The sequence below is a fragment of the Marmota monax genome, unplaced genomic scaffold, assembly GCF_021218885.2.
Source record: "Marmota monax isolate L192 unplaced genomic scaffold, Marmota_monax_Labrador192_F-V1.1 WCK01_AAM20220418_F8-fsc00417, whole genome shotgun sequence".
Classification (NCBI taxonomy): domain Eukaryota; kingdom Metazoa; phylum Chordata; class Mammalia; order Rodentia; family Sciuridae; genus Marmota; species Marmota monax.
Genome location: NW_026693442.1, coordinates 1 through 21,946, shown reverse-complemented (window position 1 = coordinate 21,946; position 21,946 = coordinate 1). Strand labels below are relative to the sequence as shown.

General features: G+C 39.4%; 1 protein-coding gene and 1 non-coding gene across 2 annotated transcripts in view; one reads left to right on the top strand and one right to left on the bottom strand.

Moving 5' to 3' along the window:
* The window catches only part of LOC124101512 (conserved oligomeric Golgi complex subunit 7-like), a 37,164-nt gene extending 15,227 nt beyond the window's left edge, over positions 1-21,937 (top strand). The window contains exons 5-7 of the mRNA XM_046457522.2: positions 7,983-8,065; positions 8,829-8,951; positions 17,808-21,937. Of these exons, the coding sequence (XP_046313478.1) occupies positions 7,983-8,065; positions 8,829-8,951; positions 17,808-18,200 (599 nt within the window). The 3' untranslated portion in view covers positions 18,201-21,937. The remainder of the gene's footprint in view (positions 1-7,982; positions 8,066-8,828; positions 8,952-17,807) is intronic.
* Positions 14,036-14,168, bottom strand: LOC124101526 (small nucleolar RNA SNORA42/SNORA80 family). Its single transcript, XR_006854634.1, has one exon. It is a non-coding gene; the product is annotated as a small nucleolar RNA SNORA42/SNORA80 family (small nucleolar RNA).
* Positions 21,938-21,946: the final 9 nt, after the last annotated feature.

The following is a 21,946-nucleotide window of genomic DNA, read 5'->3' as shown; positions in this document are numbered from 1 at the left end:
AAAAGGGTGAGGGGTATAGCTCAGTTGTATAGCTCTTGGGTAGTATGTGTAAAGCCCTGGGTTCAATAACCAGTACTACAAAGGGAAAAAAAGGGAACTAAATTATAACTTATGATGCTTATGTGTTTTGAACATCTTATGTGAAATTTTCAAACATACAGAAAAGTTGAAACAAATGTCGTGAACATACTCTCTGAATTCCAGCATTAGCGTTATGCTGCAGTTTGCTTTATCACGTGTCTACCTACCATCCATCAACCCATCTTAGTCTTTCTGATGCCATTTCAAAGTTGCAAACATTAGTACACTTCAGTCCTAAATACTTCAGTATTCATATCAATAAGTACAGTTCAAAATTAGATTATAATTATTGGATAAAGTTTATATTTAGAGAAATGTACAAATCTTAAATGTGACATTGGAATAAGTTTTGACCCTTATCAAGAATACTGTGATGATATATTATTTTTCAGCAGTTGAGTTCTCTAGTAGAATTGCAATATGAGGATTTGATACCTAGGTAGTATATCCATCACCTCACATAATGTTCTAGTCAGCTTTTTCACTGCTGTGACCAAAAGACCCAACCAGAACAGTTGTAGAGGAGGAAAAGTTGATTTGAAGGTCCACAGTTTCAGAGGTCTTAGTCTATAGATGGCGGCTCCATTCCTGGAAGCTTGAGGTCAGGTGGAACAAAAGTATGGTAGAGGGAAGCAGCTCACATGGTGATCAGAAAGCAGAGAGAGAGACCACTTGCCAGAGAAAAATAGATACCCCAAAGCCACGCCCCCAGTGTCCCACCTCCTCCCAGCCACACCCACCACTTCAGTTGCCATTCAGTTAATCCCTATCAGGGATTAGGTTAAAGATATAACCCAATCATTTCTCCTCCAAACCTTGTATTGTGTCACATGAGCTTTTGGGGGACACCATGTCTAAACTGCTACACATAGTTACTACTTTTTCTTACTGTGCTGAGAACACTTAAGATTTACTGTTAGCAAATTTCAATTACACAGCACATTGTTAGTAGCTGTATATTCACCATGCTGTGTATTAGATCCCCAGAACTGACTCATCTATTGACAGTGTGTACCCTTTGACCAACATCCCCTATTTCCCCCACCTCCTGCCCTGGCAGCTACCAGTCCGCTCTCCTTCACTAAGTTCAGCTTTCATAGATTCCACACACAGAAGTCGTCATACGTTGTTTGTATTTCATTGCCTGGTGTATTTCACTTAACATGATGCCCTCCAGGGTCATCTGTGTTGCTGCAGATGAACACTTTTTCATGACTGAAGGGAGAGCTTTCCTAATTAATCTGGGACAACATAAACCAGGACTGTCCAGGGCAAGTTGGGACAAAACTCTTGGAGAATGGCCCTCTGGATAGTTGATTAGCAGTGTGGACGAGTGAGCTTAGCCGCCTGTGCCCATGGTCACACTGCTCCCCTAGAAGGCAGTTTCTCCCCACGCTTGGCTCCAGAGGCAAGGCCTGGAATGTCTGGCCCCCTTCCGGGGTAGTGAAGCCTTATCAAATTGCTGTCCCTTCAGTTCAGCTCTGGAGAACTGTGTGCCTCTGTTTCCAGCTGAGACTCTTTTTCTCTGTAGTTCCTGGGTTATGTAGTAACTCCAGAGGCAGAAATAAGGCACTATTATGTTAGGTAAGATTTATTTATTTATTCTACTATCAAAGTGAGCACTTAGATAATTTTTAAAAAATAAAAATTATTACCAAATTTATTAAGTGCCTTTTCAGCATCTATCAAGATTAATTTGTTATTTTTATTTCCACTCACCTACTAACTTGATAAATCATAAATAACATTTCGAGTATGACTCCATTCTTGCATTTTAAGAACAAACCTTGCATGTTTACTCTGTGTGTGTATGTGTATAAATGTACTGCTAGATATTTGTTAATCTTATTTAGATTTTTTTTTATTGAGATACCATAAGTGAATATCTTTGCTGGGTTGTGGTATCATGACTGTGTTGGCTTCTTGGAAGCCACCTTGGAAAACCTTCATGTTTTTCCTTCTTGCTCTATTAATATTTAAATAGCATTTTTATTAAGTATTGCCATGGCCCCATTGAATGATTTTTATCTCAGTTCATCTTGGGTATTAAATATCATGAGCTCTGCTTTCTTTTTGTTTCTATTTGCTTTAGTTTGTCTTTGCCTTGTTTATAATCTTCAGACTTTCTGAGATGTTTTATTTTAGAGTTGTCTATTACAAATGACACATAGTTGAATTTTGCTTTTTTTCCTTAATATATATATTTTTTAGTTGTCAATGGATCTTTTGTATTATGTATCTTTATGTGGTGCTGAGGATCAAACCCAGGGCCTCACACATGCTAGGCAAGTGCTCTACCACTGAGCCACACTCCAGTCCAAATTTTGTTTTTAAATCTAGTCCTTGTATGTCTTTTAATAATAATTTTCATCCCATCTAGGTTTTATTTTTTTAAAACAGAAATTTCCAGTCTTTTATGTGTCTATTTTTATATTTTTTGCTTGTATGTTTCTTTCCATTTCCTTTGTTCTCTATGCTGTATGATTTCTTTATAATTTTTCTCAAAGACAATTTGAAATACATATGTGTATGTGTATATATATATATATATATGTATATATATACACACACACACACGTATATATAAAACTTCATTTTAGTTTTACTTGTGATTTTTAACTTCAAAAAGTAAGATGAAAATTTTTCCCAGTCTGTCAACTTCATACATGCAGTAATATCTGATTCCCCTACTCCTGTACTTACATTCCTCTTTCTGCCTCCTGCCCTTCCCTGTCTCCCTTATCAGATAATGATTTGCAGATATTTTCTCTCATTCTGTGGGATTAGTTCTTTTCCTCAGCCCTGGGGACTGAACCCAGGCCCTTGTGCTTGCTAGGCAAGTTGCTCTACCATTGAGTTATATTACCAGCCTCTGCTTTTATATATATATATAATTTTTAAAGTCTGAGGGTCTGGCTCAGTTGCTCACACAGGCCTCAAACTTGGGATTCTCCTGCTTTAGCCTCCTGAATATCTTATTTTTGTAAGAGTCCATCTTTTTTCTTTTGCATATGGATATCCAATTTTCTGAGCTGAAAAAATTTCCTTTCTCCTTTGAATGATCTTGGCATTCTTTTTTTTTTTTTTTTGGCACAAGGGTACCAGGGATTGAACTCGGGCGCTTAACAACCATTGTGAGCCACATCCCCAGCCCTTTCTTGTATTTTATTTAGAGACAGGGTCTCACTGAATTGCTTAATGCCTCGCTTTTTGCCGAGGCTGTTTGAACTTGTGATCCTCCTGCCTCAGCCTCCCAAGCTGCTGGTGTTACAGGCATGTGCCACCGTGCCTGACTGATCTTGGCTCTCTTGTTGAAAATCATTTGACCATGTATATGGGGGTCTGTTTCTGGTTCCACTGTTAATCTGAATCCACAGAATATAGTCTTTATATAAACTATATTAAGACATATAGTTTGTATGTCTGTACTTATGTTAGAACTACACTGTTTTCATTGTTGAAACTTTATAGTAAGTTTTTTAAAAAAATATATTTATTTTTTAGTTGTAGCTGCACACAATACCTTTATTTATATGTGGTGCTGAGGATCGAAACCATGGCCTTGCACATGCTAGGCGAGCATTCTGCCACTGAGCCACCACCCCAGCCCCTTAGTAAGTTTTGAAGTCAGGAAGTATGAGACTTTCATTTTGTTTTCAGAATGATTTGATTATTCAGGGACCCTTGAGATTTCATATAAATTTGAGGATAGATTTTTTGTTTCTGCAAAAATTGTTGAGATTTGGGAAGGAATTGCATTAAACCTATAGATCACTTTGACTAGTATTGACATCTTAATGATATTAAGTCTTCTGAACCATAAACATGAGATGTCTCTCTGTTTATTTGTGTCTTTAATTTCTTTCAGCAGTGCTTTGTAGTTTTCAGTGTATGTCTTTTAGCTATTTGGTTAAGTTTATTACTAAGTATTTTATTCTTTTTGATGTTAGTGTAACTGAAATTTTTAAAAAATATTTTTTTAAAATTTTAAAAATATTTAATAATGCTCATTATTAAAATAACTGATTTTTTTAAACAACTGGGTTTTGTGTATTGATTTGATTTTGCATCCTGCAGCTTTGCTAAACTTATTAGTTCTAATAGAATTTTTTTTTTTTTTAATGGTACTGGGGGGTTGAACTACCTACTGCTGAGCTACGTTCTCAGCCCTCTTTATTTATTTTTATTTTGAGACACAGTCTCGCTAGGCTTCCTGGGCTGGCCTCAAACCTGTGATCCTCCCAACCTCAGACTCCTGAGTAGCTGGGATTACAAGTGTGCATTACTGTACTCAGCTCTAAGAGGATTTTTGCAGAATCTTTAGGGTTTTCTATATATAAGATTTTGCCTGCAAACAGAGATAATTCTTTTTTCCTATTTGAATTACTTTAATTTTCCTTGCTAATTTCTCTGATTAATACTTTCCTTAATACATTCAATAGCATTGGAGAAAGTGGACATCCTTTTCTTGTTTCTAATTTTAGAGGAAAGACTTGGAATAATCTTCACCATTGAATATTTTGTTAGCTATGAGCTTTACAAAATTATATGGGGGCTGGGGATGTGGCTCAAGCGGTAGCGCTCTCTCCTGGCATGCGTGCGGCCCGGGTTCAATCCTCAGCACCACATACAAACAAAGATGTTGTGTCTGCCAAAAAGTAAAAAATAAAAAAAATTAAAAAAAATTTATATGGGCAGCCAGGCACAGTGACACACCTAATCCCAGCTGCTTGGAAGACTGAGGCAGGAGGATCACAAGTTCAAGACTAGCCTCAGCAATTTAGCCAGACCCTATATCAAAATAAAAAGGGATGGGAATGTAAACCCAGGGTGATCTTGGTGGTACAGTGCCCCTGGGCTCGATCCTCAGTGCCCCCAAAATGTAATGAATTGAAAAGAGAAAGTATATGGCTTTCATTATGTTAAGGTAGTTTCCTTCTATTTCTAGTCTGTTGAGTGTTTTTTAACATGAGAGAGTATTGAATTGCGTTAAATGCCTTGTCTACATCAATTAAGGAGATCACCCCCCCCCCTTCATTTTGTTACTGTGGAGTAGTTATTGATTCTTGCATTGTTAAACCATCCTGGCACACAGGAATAAATTCCACTTGGTCATGGTGTATAATCCTTTTTTAAAAAAAATATGTAATTAGTTGTAGATGGACACAATATCTCTGTTTCATTTATTTATTTTTTTTATGTGGTGCTTAGGATTGAGCCCAGTGCCTCACACATGTGAGGCAAGCACTCAACCACTGAGCTCCAACCCTAGCCCACTGAGCTACAACCACAGCCCTGTATAATCCTTTTAATGTTGTATTTAGTTTATCAGGATTTCATTGAGAATTTTTGTGTCAATATTTATCAGGGATATTGGTCTATAGTTTTCTTGTAGTTCTTTGTCTATTTTTGGCATCATGGTAGTGCTAGTCTCAAAATAAATTACGAAGTGTTCCTTCCTCTGTAATTTTTTTGGAAGAACTTGAAAAAATTGGTGTTAATTCTTCTTTAAATGTATAAAAGAATTCACCTAGAAAACCATCCAGTCCTGAGTTTTTTGTTTTCAAGAGATTTCTGATCACTGATTCAATCTTCTTATTAGTTGTAAGTCTATACAGAGTTTTTCTATTTCTATAAAGTTCATTTTTTAAAGAATCATCCATTTTATCTAGGTTATTCAGTGTGTTGATATATAATTATTCAAAGTACTCAGTGTGATCCTTTTTATTTCTGTGGCAATGGTAGTAATGCTTTCTCTTTCACTTCTGGTTTTAGTTGTCTTAAGTCCTTTCTCTTTTTCATAGTGAATCTAAGTAAAGATTTGTCAAAGATTCCTTTTCAAAGAATCATTGATTTTTCTCTTTAGTTTCTTATTCTCTATTTTATTTATTTCTGCTTTAATCTTTATTATTTCTTTCCTTTTGCTGTCTTTGGTTTTAGTTTATCTTGTTTCTTCTTAAGATTTAGAGTTAGGTTGTTGTTGTTATCATTATCATTTTTGTTATTATTTTGTGGTGCTGGGAGTGGAACCCAGGGCCTGTGCGTGCTGGGCAAGTGCTTTACCATTGAGCTACATCCCAGCTGAGGTCTTTTTGGGTGTGTTTATAGCTATGAATTACTTTGCGTAGTTGCTTTCACTGCATCCCATAAATTTGGTATATTGTGTTTTCATTTCCATCTGTCTACAAGCATTTTCTAATTTTCCTCAGAATTTCTTCTTTAACCTAATTGCTGTTTAAAAGCTTATTGTTTAATTTTCACATATTTTTAATTTTCTAATTCTCTCTCTACTGTTGATCTCTAATTTATTTCTGTTGTGATGAGAAAAGATGCTGTATGATTTCCATGGTTTCCACCTTTTAAAATTTATTAGCACTTATTTTATGGTCTAACTTATGGTCTGTCCTGGAGAATATTCCCTGTTTACTGGGAAGAACATATTTTGCTGTTTGTGATTGTCGGGTCTAATTGGTTTAGATTGTGGTTCAATTCCTGTTTCCTATTTGATCTTCTCTATCTTGATATAACTTCTGCACGTGCCATTTGCTGTTTTGGCAAATTCTGCTTTATTATTCATTTAAAGAAATTCTACTCTATAGGGTAGATGTTTTGAAAGTTGTGATTATACCTTGAGACAAGGCACACATTGTAGCAGTTGCTTCCTAAAAGTGTTGTTTAAATGTCCATCTAAACGTTAGTATGTCAGAGTGTGATGGTATTATCAGTAGATTTTTCTTCTTATTCTGTTTTCCACTTTTTCTTCCATGAACATGTTACTGATAATGCTGAAAAACAATGCTATTTCAACAGTCTTCAACTTAGTGTAGTTATTGAGTGTCTACTGTGTGTGGTGCTAATTTCTGGGGACAGTGAAACAAGATAGGAAATGTTACAGCTTTCCTTGGAGCTTGTGTTCGTGGATGATAAAGACAGATATTATGTAAGTAATAAATAAAACAAGTGTAGACTGAGATTATTTCTGTGAAGGGAAGGCATGACAGGACTCAGGAGGAACCTAGTCTAGGTTGGCTGAGGAGAAACCAGAAGATCGTCTTAGATACAGTAAGTACAGAGACCCTGAGGCAGTTAAGGGCTAGGTTTGTTCTTGGCACCTGACAGATGGCCTGCTTCCCCAATGTTTTTCAGTTCATATAAATACTGGATTGACACGTCAGATGAAATCGCTGCTTTTGTAGGCCAGAACATTGGACGCCAGCACTTCAACCTCTGCTGTAGTTTGCAGTCCTGCAAGTCACTAAAACTCTCTGGGCTGCAGTTTTCTTGCCTACAAAATGAGGTCAATTATCAGTTATTTTAGGTACTTGTCGCTAACAGTTTGTGATTCAAATCAGGGCCAGGACTAGGTGAGGCAAGTGGTTGTGTGCTTGCACAACCCCGAGAGTGATAGCTTCTTTAAATTTCATACCCCAGGCTTGCCCCCCAGCCCGGTGCCAACCCTGATTCTAGTTCAGTTTACTGTTCAGATGTGCTGATTGATTTGCTGATGTATAATGTCAGCTCTATTAGTGATGCTTGTCAGGGATGCTTGTTGACTTTAACAAGCAGAGCTTGTGGTGTCTGATTATTGGGTAACATACTCTGCTCCTAACATTACTTATTTTTCATATTTATGATCCCCATGCATGAGTTAATTCATTATCTAGTTAGGAACTTCTGAATACTAGTTATAAAGCCACATTTTAAAAATACTTTTATTTTATTTATTCTATTTTTATGTGGTGTTGAGGATCAAACCCAGTGCCTCACACGTGCTAGGCGGGCGCTCAACCACTGAACTATAACCCCAGCCCTAGAACCACATTTAACCTAGTGAATTATTTCTCTTGGCTATATCAGAAAACCTCGTAACAGTCTTATATGTGTTTTATGTTGTTCTTTAGATCAGTCCAAAATGTTTGTGAAGATTTTTACTGAAATTGACCGGATGCCCCAGCTCCTTGCATACTATTACAAGTGTCACAAGGTAAGAAGCTGCAAACCATTACAATTGTGGAGTGCTCATAGCTCTGGCAACAGCAAGTTTTAGACTTGAGGGCTGTTTTTCTTTCCATTAACCAGTAGGGGGCACTCTTGGTCCAGCGTATGGACACATCTAATTGCCAGTTGGAAAACATTTCATCAGTTTTCATCCTCTTTTGTATTTACAGCTGGATTCATTTAGATGGATTCAAACAGACTTGAAAAATTGTTTTAATTTATTCCCATTTTTGTATCTTAAGGGAGATTCATGTCTTAAGCTTTATTGTGCCTTTCAGCAAACTGTAAGACTTTTTTAAGTTTTGTGTGGTTGTTGAAGTTAGGTTACCAAAACACTCAGCAGCTTCCTGGGCTGACCTCCATTCCTTGAAGCCCAGTCGTTCAAGCCCCTGTGTCCTTGAAGCAGTAAGGAGAGGACATGAAGCTTTAGCACCAACTCATAGCCACCTCTAAGGTCTCTTCTGAAGAGCGCAGCGCACTGGGTGGAGCACCCTGGCATGTCTTTGGGGCAGGGTAAAAGGAGAGAGGTACTTGGAGGTGACAGATTCAAGTTTGGATGATTATTAGAAGAGATTACTGTTTTTGTTTGTTTTCTGCCTTTTTAGGAAAAAAAAAAGAATGGATTCAGTGGGCACTTGGCTCGGGACAGCAGGCAGCAGTGCTCACTGGGGTGGTGGAAGGGAAGGGCAGTTGGAGCAGGCAGCTTATTTAGTGCACCCAGCAAGGTCCTCTCTGTTGTGCCTCTGCAGGTGCAGCTTTTGGCAGCCTGGCAAGAGCTGTGCCAGAGTGACCTGCCCCTGGACCGCCAGCTCACCGGCCTCTATGACGCCTTGCTCGCTGCTTGGCACACGCAAATCCAGTGGGCCACGCAGGTAACAGCTTACTTGGTTTTAGGGGAATGGGTAACTGGCTGGGAGCACCTGCTCTCAGCTGCAGAGCCCCACGGGAAATGTCCCCATCTGTCACCATCACCCAAGGGGTTAAAAGATAGGCTTGGAAACCCAGGGCAGTGAAGTCCTTAGGTTTCCATTAAAGCTCTTCTTATCACTCTTATCTGTATCTTAAGTGGAATCTAATGTGACAGTGTTGCCTGTGGTTCAGCTAGGGAGCCTTTGGAATTCCTGGAAGCCGTTATCTTCACATCTGAAAGCAGGAGGCCCCTAGTCAGGCGGTGGTGGAGTGAACAGGCTGTTTATATCTTAACCTCAGGTAAAGCTTACCTGGCCTGCAGTTACTTTCCCTTCTCTCACAAGACATCAAGAGTTAGAGGAAGAGTATAGTGTTGAAGGTACCCTCTGAGCAGGGGCAATGAAACAGAGGGTTCAGGAGGAAGCTTCCCATCACTTACCCTCGCCAGGTCTCTAGGCGTTTCCAGACGGAGGGGAATGGAGCGTCACTGCTTCGTCCGCAGGCCAGGAGGGCAGCAGACCCTCTTCTAGAAGGGGAGCAGCCTGAGTACTTGGGGTGATGACGGACTGGGCTTATTGGTGGTGTGGCTTATTATTTTTCTCGTCATTAGTTGTGGATTGCTCTTTAGATGTTCATCAGTCATTTGGTGGAATAAACTCAAATGTACTGGAGAGATTCCCTGCACAGGGTCATGGTGTTGAGGATGGCTAAAGCCCTTTTCTCCATCCTGGCTTCTTCTTCCTTGAACTAACCTAATTCAAACTTAGGCAGGTTTTGTTTGCTTGTTTTTTTGAGGAGAAAAAGAACCTCAGTGGTTTTTGTGTGATCACGAGTTTTCAGCAGGTCTGTCTGCTCACACCCGTTTACCGTCCGGGCCTCTTCTACCACTTCTCAAACCACAGGAGAAAAACGGCTCGTGCCTGTACATACAAATGCCCTTCCTCGTCTGTGAATCATCTAGGAGAAAGAACTGGGGCTTCTCAGACTTCTGCTTCGTCCTCACTGTTAGTTTTGAAGGCATAAGTTTATGCTTATTTATACCTTTGGCCTGTGGCCCGTTTTCTTTACGGGATGTGAGCATGTGAGGTGGGCTTTCATCTCCAGAAGCTCAGGAGAGTGCAGGTGAGGCCAAGGCCGCAGGGTCTGTAGGTGTGTCTCCTCCACATTTCTGTTTCCCTAGGTTTTAAATGAACCTTTTCCCGCCTGTTGCTGGGGATCAAACTGAGGGCCTTGCACATACTAAGCAGGTGCTCTAACTGAACTGCACCCCTGGCCCTCCCCCAGTATTTTAGTATGAAAAATACCCAACACATAAAAAGGCTGAAATAATTCTACAGTGAATACCTGTGTACCTACCTCACAGCTGGACAGTGAACATTTTGCTGTTTGCTTTGTCACAGATTTATCCTTCTATCCGTCGTCTGTCTACTCATCAAATATTTTTTGATTCATTTCAAAATAAGTTGGGATATAACATTCATTTAAGAACACGTATATGTATATGTACACATGTGTATTATTAACTAGAGTTCAAGTATTTGTGTTTTTTCGAAGTAAAATTATGAAATGCAGTGATCTTAAATATATCATTTGATTAGTTCAAACAAATGCAAATAGATGAGACCTTATCCTCTTTCTAGACACGAATCATTACCATCCACCTAGAAAGTTCTCTCATACTTCTTCCCGGGCAGCTATTGCTCTCATGTTCCCCCCATATAAATTAATTTAGCCTGCTGTGGGATTTCCCGCAGATGGAAAACACCCTGTGGCAAAGCATCTTTGTTGTTGTGGCAAGGTTTCTTTCATCTGGTGGGTTTTTGAGACTTACTCATTTGTATGTATTGCTAGTTTGTTCCCTTTTATTGCTGAATTCTGTTACATTCTGTTACATGATGTGAATAGACATCATTTAAAAAAATTTTTTTGAGATGTTGATGAACCTTTATTTTATTCATTTATTTATATGCAGTGCTGAGAATTGAACCCAGTGCCTCACACATGCTAGGCAAGAGCTCTACCACTGAGACATCGTTTTGTTTGCACATTTTCTTATTGATGGACACTTGATCTACTTGATCTCATTCTAGTTTGGGACTACTATGAATAAAGCTGCTATGAACATTGTTCTATAAGTGTTTTTTTTTAAAGACACATGTCTTCATATCTCCTGAGTAAACACCTAGGAGTGGAATTCTGAGATCATAGGGCAGGTGTATATTTGGATTTATAGGAAACTGCCAGGCCTTTTTCTAAAATACTTGTCCTTATTGCACTCCCACACAGTGTGAGAGTTCTGATTGCTTCCTGTGCTTGCTAACATGGGGTGTTGTCTGTCTTCTTAATTTTAGCCATTCTGATGGGTGTGCAGTAGTGTCCCATTGTGGTTTTAATTTGCATTTCCCTGATGACTAAGGGCACTAAGCACCTATTCTTGTGCTTCATGGCCATTTGGATGTCTTCCTTTGTGAAGTGTCTATTCAGGTCCTTTGCCCATGTGAAACATTGGGTTGTTTGCCTTTTTATTATTTAGTTGTAGGAGTTCTTTATATATTTTGGGCACAAGTCCTTTGTCAGATATGTTTGTAGACATTTGCACATTTTCTTCCAGTCTGTGGCTCGAACAGAGGTTTTATTTTTAATTTTTAAACTTTTTTTGCAATGCTGGGGATCAAACTCAGGCCCTTGCAGGTTCTGGGCAGGCACTGAGCAAGCACTCCATCACCGAACTACATCCTAGCTCTGAGTAGGAGTTTCGATTTTGATGAAGCCTATCATTTTGTTTTTTCTTTTATGGTTGTTGCTTTCTGTATCCTAAGAAGTCATTGCTAGTCCTCAAGTTTCAAGGATATTCTTCCATGTTTTCTTCTACGAGTTTGTTTAGCTTTTAACATTTAGATCCGTGGTCCATCCTGAATTAGCTTTTGTGTGTAGTGAAGGCAGGGCTGGACTATCTTTCTGTGGCCCAAGTTGATAAGTCTGGTCTTACTTAAATGACTTGGGGGTGGGGGTGAAGTTAGACTATGGTTGTATTCCAGAGAGTTCTCATTGGTTGGTCGATATGTGAAGTCATGTTCTAGACCTCTAGTGGCATTTTTTTAAAATGCATGTTTCAATTAAGACCCCTAAACCCCTTGTGTTTAGAGGTTTCCCCTTTTTTAAAGTAACTGGACAAAAAAGATTCTGTGGCCATTTCGAAAGAACAACAGAAGTTTACAGACTTAGAACTTGGGGGCTCAGTGATGACCCTTAGCTGTAGAAAATAGTAACTAGACATGGAAAAACTGGGCTGGAGGTGTAGCTAAGTGGTAGGGCATTTGCGTAGCATGTGTGAGGCCCTGGGTTGGATCCCCAGCACTGCAAAAACCAGACCAGAACAAACCAAACCTGATGAATTAAGTTTCATCAAAATTAGAACCTCTGCTTAAGTCATAGACTGGAAGAAAACATCTACAAACATATCTGACAAAGACTTATATCCAGAATATATAAAGTACTCCTACAATTAAAAAACAAAAAGGCAAACAACCCAGTTTTTTAAATGGGCAAAAAACTTGAACAGACACTTCACAAAGGAAGAGATATGAATGGTCAGTAAGCCCACAAGTAGGTGCTCAGTGCCCTTAGTCATCAGGGAAATGCAAATTAAAACGACAGTGGGATAATGCTGCACACACCCACCAGACGGCTACAATAAAAAGAGTAACAATACCAAACTATGAATAATGGGCAAGTCTCGCAATATTTAAAAATACGAAATATAAGAGAACTTTTGAAGTAAATTTAAAATAAAGAATTTGGTGGACCTGGGCGTGGTGGAGCACGCCTATAATCCCAGTGGCTCAGGAGCCTGAGTCAGGAGGATCGTGAGTTCAAAGTCAGCCTCAGCAAAAGTGAGGCACTAAGCAGCTCAGTGAGACCCTGTCTCTAAATAAAATACCAGATAGGGCTGGGGGTGGGGCTCAGTGCCCCTGAGTTTAATCCCTGGTACTGCCCCCCACCCCTACCCCCACTCCACAAAAAAAGAATTTGGTGGTGATACATAGGGTGAATTACTAAGGAGAGTTGGGAGACAGACAGCCTTTGCCTGGTAGGGATGATGTGGTGCTGTTCAAGTTGATGAAGGAACAATCGTTGAAACAATTGTTAGTAACCAATAAAGGGATTCAAAGAAAGGAAAGTCAGAAGGGAGATTTTCATCCTGGTGAGTGGAGACATTATTGACCGAAGTAGGAAGTTGAAGGGAACACCTGTGGAGTTCAGTGGGGACATGATGGATTCTAATTATGGGTGCTTTTAAGTTCCCAAGTGTCAGTCTAACCGTGACTTCCAGTAGATGGCTGGATGACTGGCTCAGGAAATATAGATTGGAGCATCTGCCACAAGTTGGTCATTTTATAATTTATTGGATTTGATTGTTTCTTCCCCCCTATTTCTTTGTCCCAGACTCTAGCAGGGTGGCACTATGTGGAGTCTAATGTAGGATGTATCAAGGGAAACAAATGTTCTTTGCAGTTTTGTAAATTCTCTGAGAATTAAAAAAATATATACATATTTTGGACCATGTGCATGGCCATCCTATAACCAGTTGCTAAGGATCTTTAATCCTTCTCAGGTTAACTTTTTACACAGTGTAAGATCCGGGGCCTGCCTTGTTCTTTTGCATGCGGACATCCAGTTTTCTGAGAACCGTTTGTTGCCATGATTGTGCTTTTCCTATGAAATGGCCTTGGCACCCAGGTTTAAATCAATTGGCCTTAGATGTCTGGGTCTGCTTCTGGGCTTTCTGTTCTAGTCCACTGGTCTGTGTCTGTCCTTATGCTATCATTATACTTTTGAAAAAGTTTTCAGCCACACCTGAGGTATTGGGATTAGGACTTTACTTATAAATTTTAGGGGGACACAGTTCAGACCATAATATTCCCCTTTCTTCATGAAACTAAACAGGGCGAGTCTTTCAGCTTTGCTCTCCTTTTTCAAGACGATTTTGATTACTTGGGGTACCTTGAGCTTCCAGATGAGTTGTCTTTGTTGCTGTTCCTTTATGCACTGTGCGACCCACTTCAGTGCCAGCAGCCTGTAGACACAGAGGCCAGGCAACGGTTTGGGGGCATAGTTTGCCCTGGCATGGGACACTATGAGAGGCCCAGGGACAAGCCTACATAAATCCAAACCCATGCATTCAAATGAATTTTTGAATGGATTTTTCTATTCCTCAAAAAAAAAAAATACTATTGGTGTTTTGATCAGTGCTTGCATTCCATCTGAAGGTGACTTTGGTTGTGTTGACATCTTAAGAACACTAGGTCTTCAGATTCATGAACATGGGATGTCTTCACATATTTGTCTTCTTTCATTTCTTGCTGTTTTGTAGTTTTCAGTGTATAGTTGTTCAGCTTTTTGGTTAAGTTTATTCCTAAATACTTGGTTCTTTTTGATGCTATTGCAGATGGACTTGTTTTATTAATTTCCTTTTCAGATTGTTCATTGTTAGTGTGTTGACAGACAACTGATTTTGTGTGTTGATATTATTACCTGCAACATAGCTGAATTTTAACTCTTAACAGTATTTTGTGGATTATTTTGGATTTTCTACACATAAAACCATGTCATCTGTAAACAGAGATCACTCTGTTTTCAATTTGGACTCCTTTTATTTCTTGTTCTTGTTCTTTTCCAGTTGCTCTGGCGAGAATTTCCGGTACTATGTTGGATAGAGTGGCAAAAGTAGGCTTCTTTGACTTGTTCCTGAACTTAGAAGGAAAAGCGTTCAGTCTTTCACCATTGAGTCTGATGTGAGCTGGGTTTTCACCTATGGCCCTAGCATCTGGAAGAAGTTTCCTTCTATCCCTAGTTTGTTGTATGTTTTGTCATGAAAGGGTATTTTGTTAAATGGATTTTCTGCATTAATTGAGGTGGTCATATGTATTTTCCCCTCATTCTGTTGGCATGATATATTAAATTGATTAATTTTTTACATTGAACTGTTCTTGCATTCCAGGAGTAAATCTCACTTCACGACGGTGCTTACTCCTTTTAGTGTGCTGCTGAACTCAGTTTCTAGTACTTTGTTGAGGATTTTTGCTTATACATTTACAAGGGATATTGGTCTGTGGTTTTCTTGCAGTGTTTCTGTAAGACGCCGCACCACACTACGAATGGGAGACACCACATGACACAGATCACCGGAGAGGTTCCGCTTTATTACAAAAGGCTGTGGGTTTATATAGGTCTAAGGAGAGGTAGCAGGGCTGAGGTCACCCGTTTATTGGCAAGCTCTTCCATATGTCAGTTCCGGAGCCCAAGAAGTTAATTCTTATTGGGGCTAAGGTTTCCCACCCGCAGGATTTGAACATTGGCGCCGGCGGGAACGTTTCGCGCCAGTGAAAGAAAAAAGAGGAGAAAGAGGGTTGTTAGGCACCATGTTGGGGTTTTTCTCTGGAGTGCTGCTGCCATTATATGTTTTCCCAACAGTTTCTATCTGCTTTTCATATTGGGGTGATGCTGACCACACAGAATGAGTTAGGAAGTGTTCTGTGTTAGTTGTAAGGGAGTATCTTGGACTGGCAAGTTTAAGCAACAGAAATTAATCTCCTCAAAATTCTTAAAGTCTTGGAGTCCAAGATAAGGATTGCTTCTTCAGAAGTCTCCTTGCAGACTTGCAGAAGGCCATTTTCTCCCTGTGTCCTTACTCCATATGTGTTTGTTGTCCTGATCTTTTCTTTGAATCAGAACACCAGTCATAGGGGATTAGAGCTCACCCAGATTACATCATAGTACCTTTGCTAACTTTTTTTTTTTTTAAGAGAGAGAGATAAATATTTATTTATTTATTTTTCAGTTTTGGGCGGACACAACATCTTTCTTTGTATGTGGTGCTGAGGATCGAACCCGGGCCGCACGCATGCCAGGCGAGCGTGCTACTGCTTGAGCCACATCCCCAGCCCTACCTTTGTTTTTTAATGTTTTTTTTTAGTTGTGGGTGAACATAATATCTTGATTTCATTTTTATGTGGTGCTGAGGTTTGAACTCAGTGCCTCACATGTGCTAGGTGAGCACTGTACCACTGAGCCACAACCCCAGCTCCCCTTTGCTACCTTTTTAAAGGTCTTGCTGCAAATATAGTCACATTCAAGGTATTGGGATTGGGACTTCACGTACAAATTTCAGGGGAACACAGTTCAGACCATAGCATATTCTCTCTTCTTCAGTTTTATTCCAAGTGTTTTAGAAGGGTTGGCCTTAATTCTTCTTGTATATTTTGTAGAAGTCACCAGTGAAGTCATCTCTGATCTTTTTTTTTTTAAAGAGAGAGAGAGAGAGAATTTTTAATATTTATTTATTTATTTTTTAAGTTTTGGGCGGACACAACATCTCTGTTTGTACTTGGTGCTGAGGATCGAACCCGGGCCGCACGCATGCCAGGCAAGCGCGCTACCGCTTGAGCCACATCCCCAGCTCCTGATTCTGATGTTTTTTTGAGGGGAGGTTTTGATTATTGATTCAATGTCCTTACTATAGGTAGAGGAGGATTCCAGTTCTCTCTTCCTGAGCCAGTTTTGGTGGGTTGTGTTCTAGGAATATGTCCATTTCATTCAGTTTGTTGGCATACAGTTGTTCACAGAATTCCCTTATAATCTTTTTTATTTCTGTAAAATTGGTACAATGCCTTAATTTTATATCTGATTTTAGTAATTTAAGTTCTTTCTCTTTTTTTCTTAATCAGTCCAGGTAAAAGCAGTTTTTTTTTTTAATTTTTGCAAAAACACCTTGCAATTTCTGGTGTAATAGACTTTACTTTTGTTGATTTTCTATCCTCTTATTTATCTCTACTTTAATCCATATTATTTTCTTCTGCTAACCTTGGGTTTAATTTGATCTTTTCCCCCCTAGTTCTTTAATGTGAGCGCTTAGGTCATGCATGTGAGATTTTTCTTTTTCTAATCATACACACCTGCAGCTCTGCAGGCCTCTTAGTATTGCTTTTGCTGCATCCTGTAAGTTTTGTTTTGTTCTTTTCATTTTCATTTATCTCAGAGTATTTTGTAGTGAAATTTGGAATTCTTTTGGGTTTATAGTTTTAAATTTGTACTTTTTTTGGCCTTGGATTTTCCTAAAAAAAAGTTCTTGTATCATCTCATGTTTGTATATATCTAGGTTATGTTTTAACAAAAAAGTACTTAACCAGCCCTGTGGTATAGAGAGAACCCCCTTCTAAGTGAACTATGTACATTATTCAAAAATTTCCCAAGAAATCTAAAGTACATATAATGAGAGAGAAAAGACTATCAATGAATAATTTTAACGGGTCTAGGTACACTCTTCCTTGTGGTCCTTAAGAGAATCCATCAAGATCAGTGTCAAGGAGAGGCTGCAGCCAGACTGAATCTGCATAAAGATCCTTCCAGTTGTGATTCAGTGGATTGCTTTTCTTTCACTGGTGCCCCCACCCCTGCCCCAAAGCCATTTCTCCTTTGGCACCTTCATAGCCCTCCCTCCAGTCAGTTTCTGGTACCATCTAAACACCGCAGGAAAGCATTTAGTAAATTTGTAAATAGGAAGGCACTGGGGGGGTGGGCAGCAGTAGACAGGACAGGACATTGTCCCATCATTCTGGACGCCTTCCAGGTCCTGCAGATTTGCTGTGCTTTCTGAGCACGTTCACTCTGCAATGAGGGGACCTTTGGGCTTGTAGCTCTTGACTAGTCACTTTTTACCTATTAAGGGGATTTCTTCGAGTGATCCAGAAAACAGCTTCTTTAAGAACTCTGTCCTGTTGGTGGCGTGAGCTGACACAGCTGCCTGTTTCCCACTGCAGGTTTTCAAGAACCCTCATGAGGTTGTGACAGTGCTGCTGATCCAGACCCTGGGGGCCTTGGTGCCCTCCCTGCCTATCTGCCTCAGCGCTGGCGTGGAGAGAGCGGGACCCGAGCTGGAGCTCACCAAACTGCTGGAGTTCTACGACACCACTGCCCACTTTGCCAAGGGGTTGGAGGTGGCACTGCTCCCCCACCTACGTAGGCATTCCTTCCTCCCTTCTCCGACTTGTCTTTACTTGCTGTTTTGCAGCTTCTGGGGCCTGGGTTTGTTTCTTTTGCAGGGGACTGTGCAGAAAGGGGAGGATTCCAACACATATGGAAGGTTGTCCACGGAAACTGCCCTTAGGGAAGTGGCTTTAATATACTTGTCTAGTATCCCAGGTATTGTCTAGTGCTTTCTCAGCTCTGGGAACTGATGGACCTTCTGCTGTGGCTTAGCATGTGAAAGAGGCAGGTAGACACAGGTGGCAGGAGCTGGCAACAGGCTTCCCTGGGAGGACAGTGTTCTCTTCATTTCGAGTCACGAAACCTTAGACAGTTCAACCTCAAAAGTAAGTTTGAGGGGACACTTAGGTTGTAGGGGCTTCTGAAGGGGCAACAACAAGTTTGTCGTGACAGCGGAGCTGTGTTAGGACTACAGGTAGCTGTGTGGAAAAGGGCTCTCCTGGTGGCTGAGAGAAAAGCACTCACTCCTCATTCCCATTTGGGGGGATGATGCATGGGATGGTGCATTTTCCTAGCTGTTTTCCGCCTGTGTTAAAACCATCATCAATTTTTAGATATCATAGACCTCGTGACACATGCTGCTGTCAAATCAGGAAGTTGCTTGAGGAAGGCCTTGTTCTGCCATGTGGCTGCTGTGTGTCACTCACTGCGTTTATTTAATAGTGATTCTCTTTAATGACATTTGTGCTTAATTGCCTGGACATTCCAGGGAGTGTGTTTGTTGTTCAGGTTCCTGATGAGTCAGAGGTGTTTTTGGCACACTCGCCTTAGGTGTGGGAGAGGCATGGTGGATGTGGGTGGCTTCCAGAGGACCACGCTGCCCTGGCAGGTGGCTACAGAGTGTGCAGGCCGTGGATCCTGCTGGAGCAGAGTGGGACGAAGGCAGGGCAGGGGACAGGTTGCATTCCGCCCACGGCCATGGACTTTCCTAAGCGAGGAGAACCACCCTCTGCAGAGTCAGATAGAGGAGTGCTTTGTCATCGGCCATGGGAGTACAGATCTGTGACAATGGCTGTGGAAGGTTTCAAAATAATGTTTTGTTTTACTTTTAATTGAAAAACACTTTGGAAACACAAAAAATAAAAGAGAGGCTAAAAGTGACCCATAGCTTCATCACTCAGAGTCACTGACAGCATTGCATTTCTTCCCGGTAATTCAAATGTAAATGCACGTTGTTTTAAGCATTAATAAAAATATTTAGGATGTGCTATATATTTTTATGGTGCTGGGAATTGAACTCAGGGCTTGTACATGTGAGGCAAGCACTCTATCAACTGAGCTCTATCCCCAGCCCAAGATCTGTTTTTTTAATCTATGTTTTTTTAGTTGTGGATGGACACAATACCTTTATTGTATACACACACACACACACACACACACGTATTTTTAAATTTTTTAAAAATTATATATTTAATTATAAACAATTATATTTAATTGTTTTTTAAATTAATCTTTTTTTTGTATAGGGGATTGGACCCATCTGTACTTTACTACTGAGCTATATCCCCAACCCTTTTTTAATGTTTTCTTCTGAGGCAGGGTCTCACTAAGTTGTTGAAGCTGGCCTTGAACTTATGATCCTCCTGTCTCAACCTCCCGAGTTACTGGGATCACAGGCGTGCACCACCGCACCTGGCAGTGGCTTATAATTTTTTAGCCACTATTATAAGTACAACTGTTATGAACTATATTACCCATTAATGTTTAAACCTAATTCTGATTGGTCCTTAGGATAAATTTTAAATTGTAGTCATGAAGAAGTGGAAAATTGAAAGATGTTTTTCCTACTTTGCTCTTTAGAAAGTTTCTGCCAATTTTTGTATAGTAGTGAATAAAGGCACCAGGTCGCTCCTGCCTCTTCCATCGTTGTCAGATTCTTATACAATTAATAATATATCATTTTAATTTACTTCAGCATTAGCAAGTTTGAAAATTATATTATAAAATGATCTCTTTTTCTTTTTTGGTTGCTTATTTGCCTGTTTTGCTTGGAGTTTTAATCTATTTCTTGTTAATATCTTAGAGTAATTTATTTAAAATAGTGTTATTACATATGTTTGTAAAAAGCAACAAAAATATATGTTACATAGTCTCCTATAGTCCTATTTGCTAGAAATAACCATGTTTAAAATTTTGACATGCTCCTAAAAGATTCTTATGTAGTGGACTTTTTCCTATTGTTTATCAAATATATTTCAGCTATATTTTCTAACTTTTATTTTACCTTTAACATGTTTCTGTTATTTTACTAACAAATACCCATACATGATATAATTTAAAATATAAAAGATTATGGAAAAGAAAGCAAATTTTTAAAATGTAACTTAAGTTGATTTTATAGTTAACAAGCAATATGTATTTATTATAGATAAATCCTGAAAATACAAGGAAGGGGAAAAAAAATCATCCTCAACCTGCCTTCTAAAACAGCATTTTGGGATTATATGTATGTGCAGATTTTGCGTATGAGTATCCGTATGTTTATATTCTTAAATTTGGTTTCAGTAGAATATTATTATCACACCCAAGAATTTAATTTTGATTTCATATTGTCAGCTAATGTGCAGTCAGTGCTCGGGTTTCCCCAGTTCCACAGGTGTCTGCATAGCGGCTTCCCCACCTCTGCCTTGCACAGACATCCGGTTCACGTACATACATTGCCTCGATTGTCCTGTTTCTGTAGATTATAATCTCTTTTAATCTACAACAGTCATTTCATTTTTCTTTTTTGTTTTTCATGACATGGACGTTTTTGAAGAAGAAAAGGTCGTTTTCTTATGGAATGCCCCACATTCCAGGCTTTTATTAGTAGATTTATCTCAAACATTTTTAGCAAAACTGTTGCATTGATGCTGATGTGACTTCCCATTGCATCACCTCAGGAAACACATAATGTCGAATTGCCGGTGACAGGTTAGATTAATCACATTGTAAATGTATCCTCCAGATCTCCCCATTGTCGTTACCTTTTCCTCTTTGTAATTATTAGGTAATTTGTGGGGTGATACTGTGAGCTCATAGGAATATGCCATTCCCCAAGAAACAATTGCCCAGTGATATCAGCACCCATCGATGAGCCTTGCCTTAATGAATTCTTACAGTGCTGATTGTAAAATGGTGATTTTGTAATTATATCATTCATTCTACAATTATCTGCTGGCATTCTCTTATGAAGAAGAATTTCCCTTTTTGCCTTTTTTTTAAAAAAAATATTTATTTTTTAAGTTTTTTTAGGTGGACACAATGTCTTTATTTTACATTTATGTGGTGCTGAGGATCGAACCCAGTGCCTCATGCATGCTAGGCAAGCACTCTACCACTGAGCCACACCCAGCCCCCCTTTCTGCCTCCTTGATGTCACTATAAATTCATGGATTTTTAAAAATATTTTATTATTTTTTTAATACTTACAAAGAAGCCCACTTGATGGACAAAAATTCATGGATTTTAAAAAATCCAGTGTGTTATGATTTAATTGTTATCATCCTTTTTTTTTTGCAATACTGGGGATTGAACCCAGGGCCTTGTGCATTTGAGGCAAGCACTTTTCCACCTGAGCTATATCCCCAGCCCCCTCATTGTTACCAATCATTTTGATGTCCAAATTATTTCATTTTTGGACTGTGGGTCCCCATTCAGCTGACTCTCATATCTTTTTGGCATGTCTCTAATCAGTCTTTGAATGCTTCCTTGCTTTTTGGCACAGACTATTCCAGAAGCACCTGTGCTTTCCTTTACCCCTCACCTGGAGTCAGCTGTTTTTCCAGGGAGACTAGTTTTTTCTGGTGAAAATTGGTATTTAGAAATGAGAGTCTGAACACCACAGCTGTTCATTGTTGCTGAGGTATCATTACTTCTAGGCTCTTTTGGTGGAGAGAGCTAGGAAATACATATTTTTTAAAAAATTGGCAAT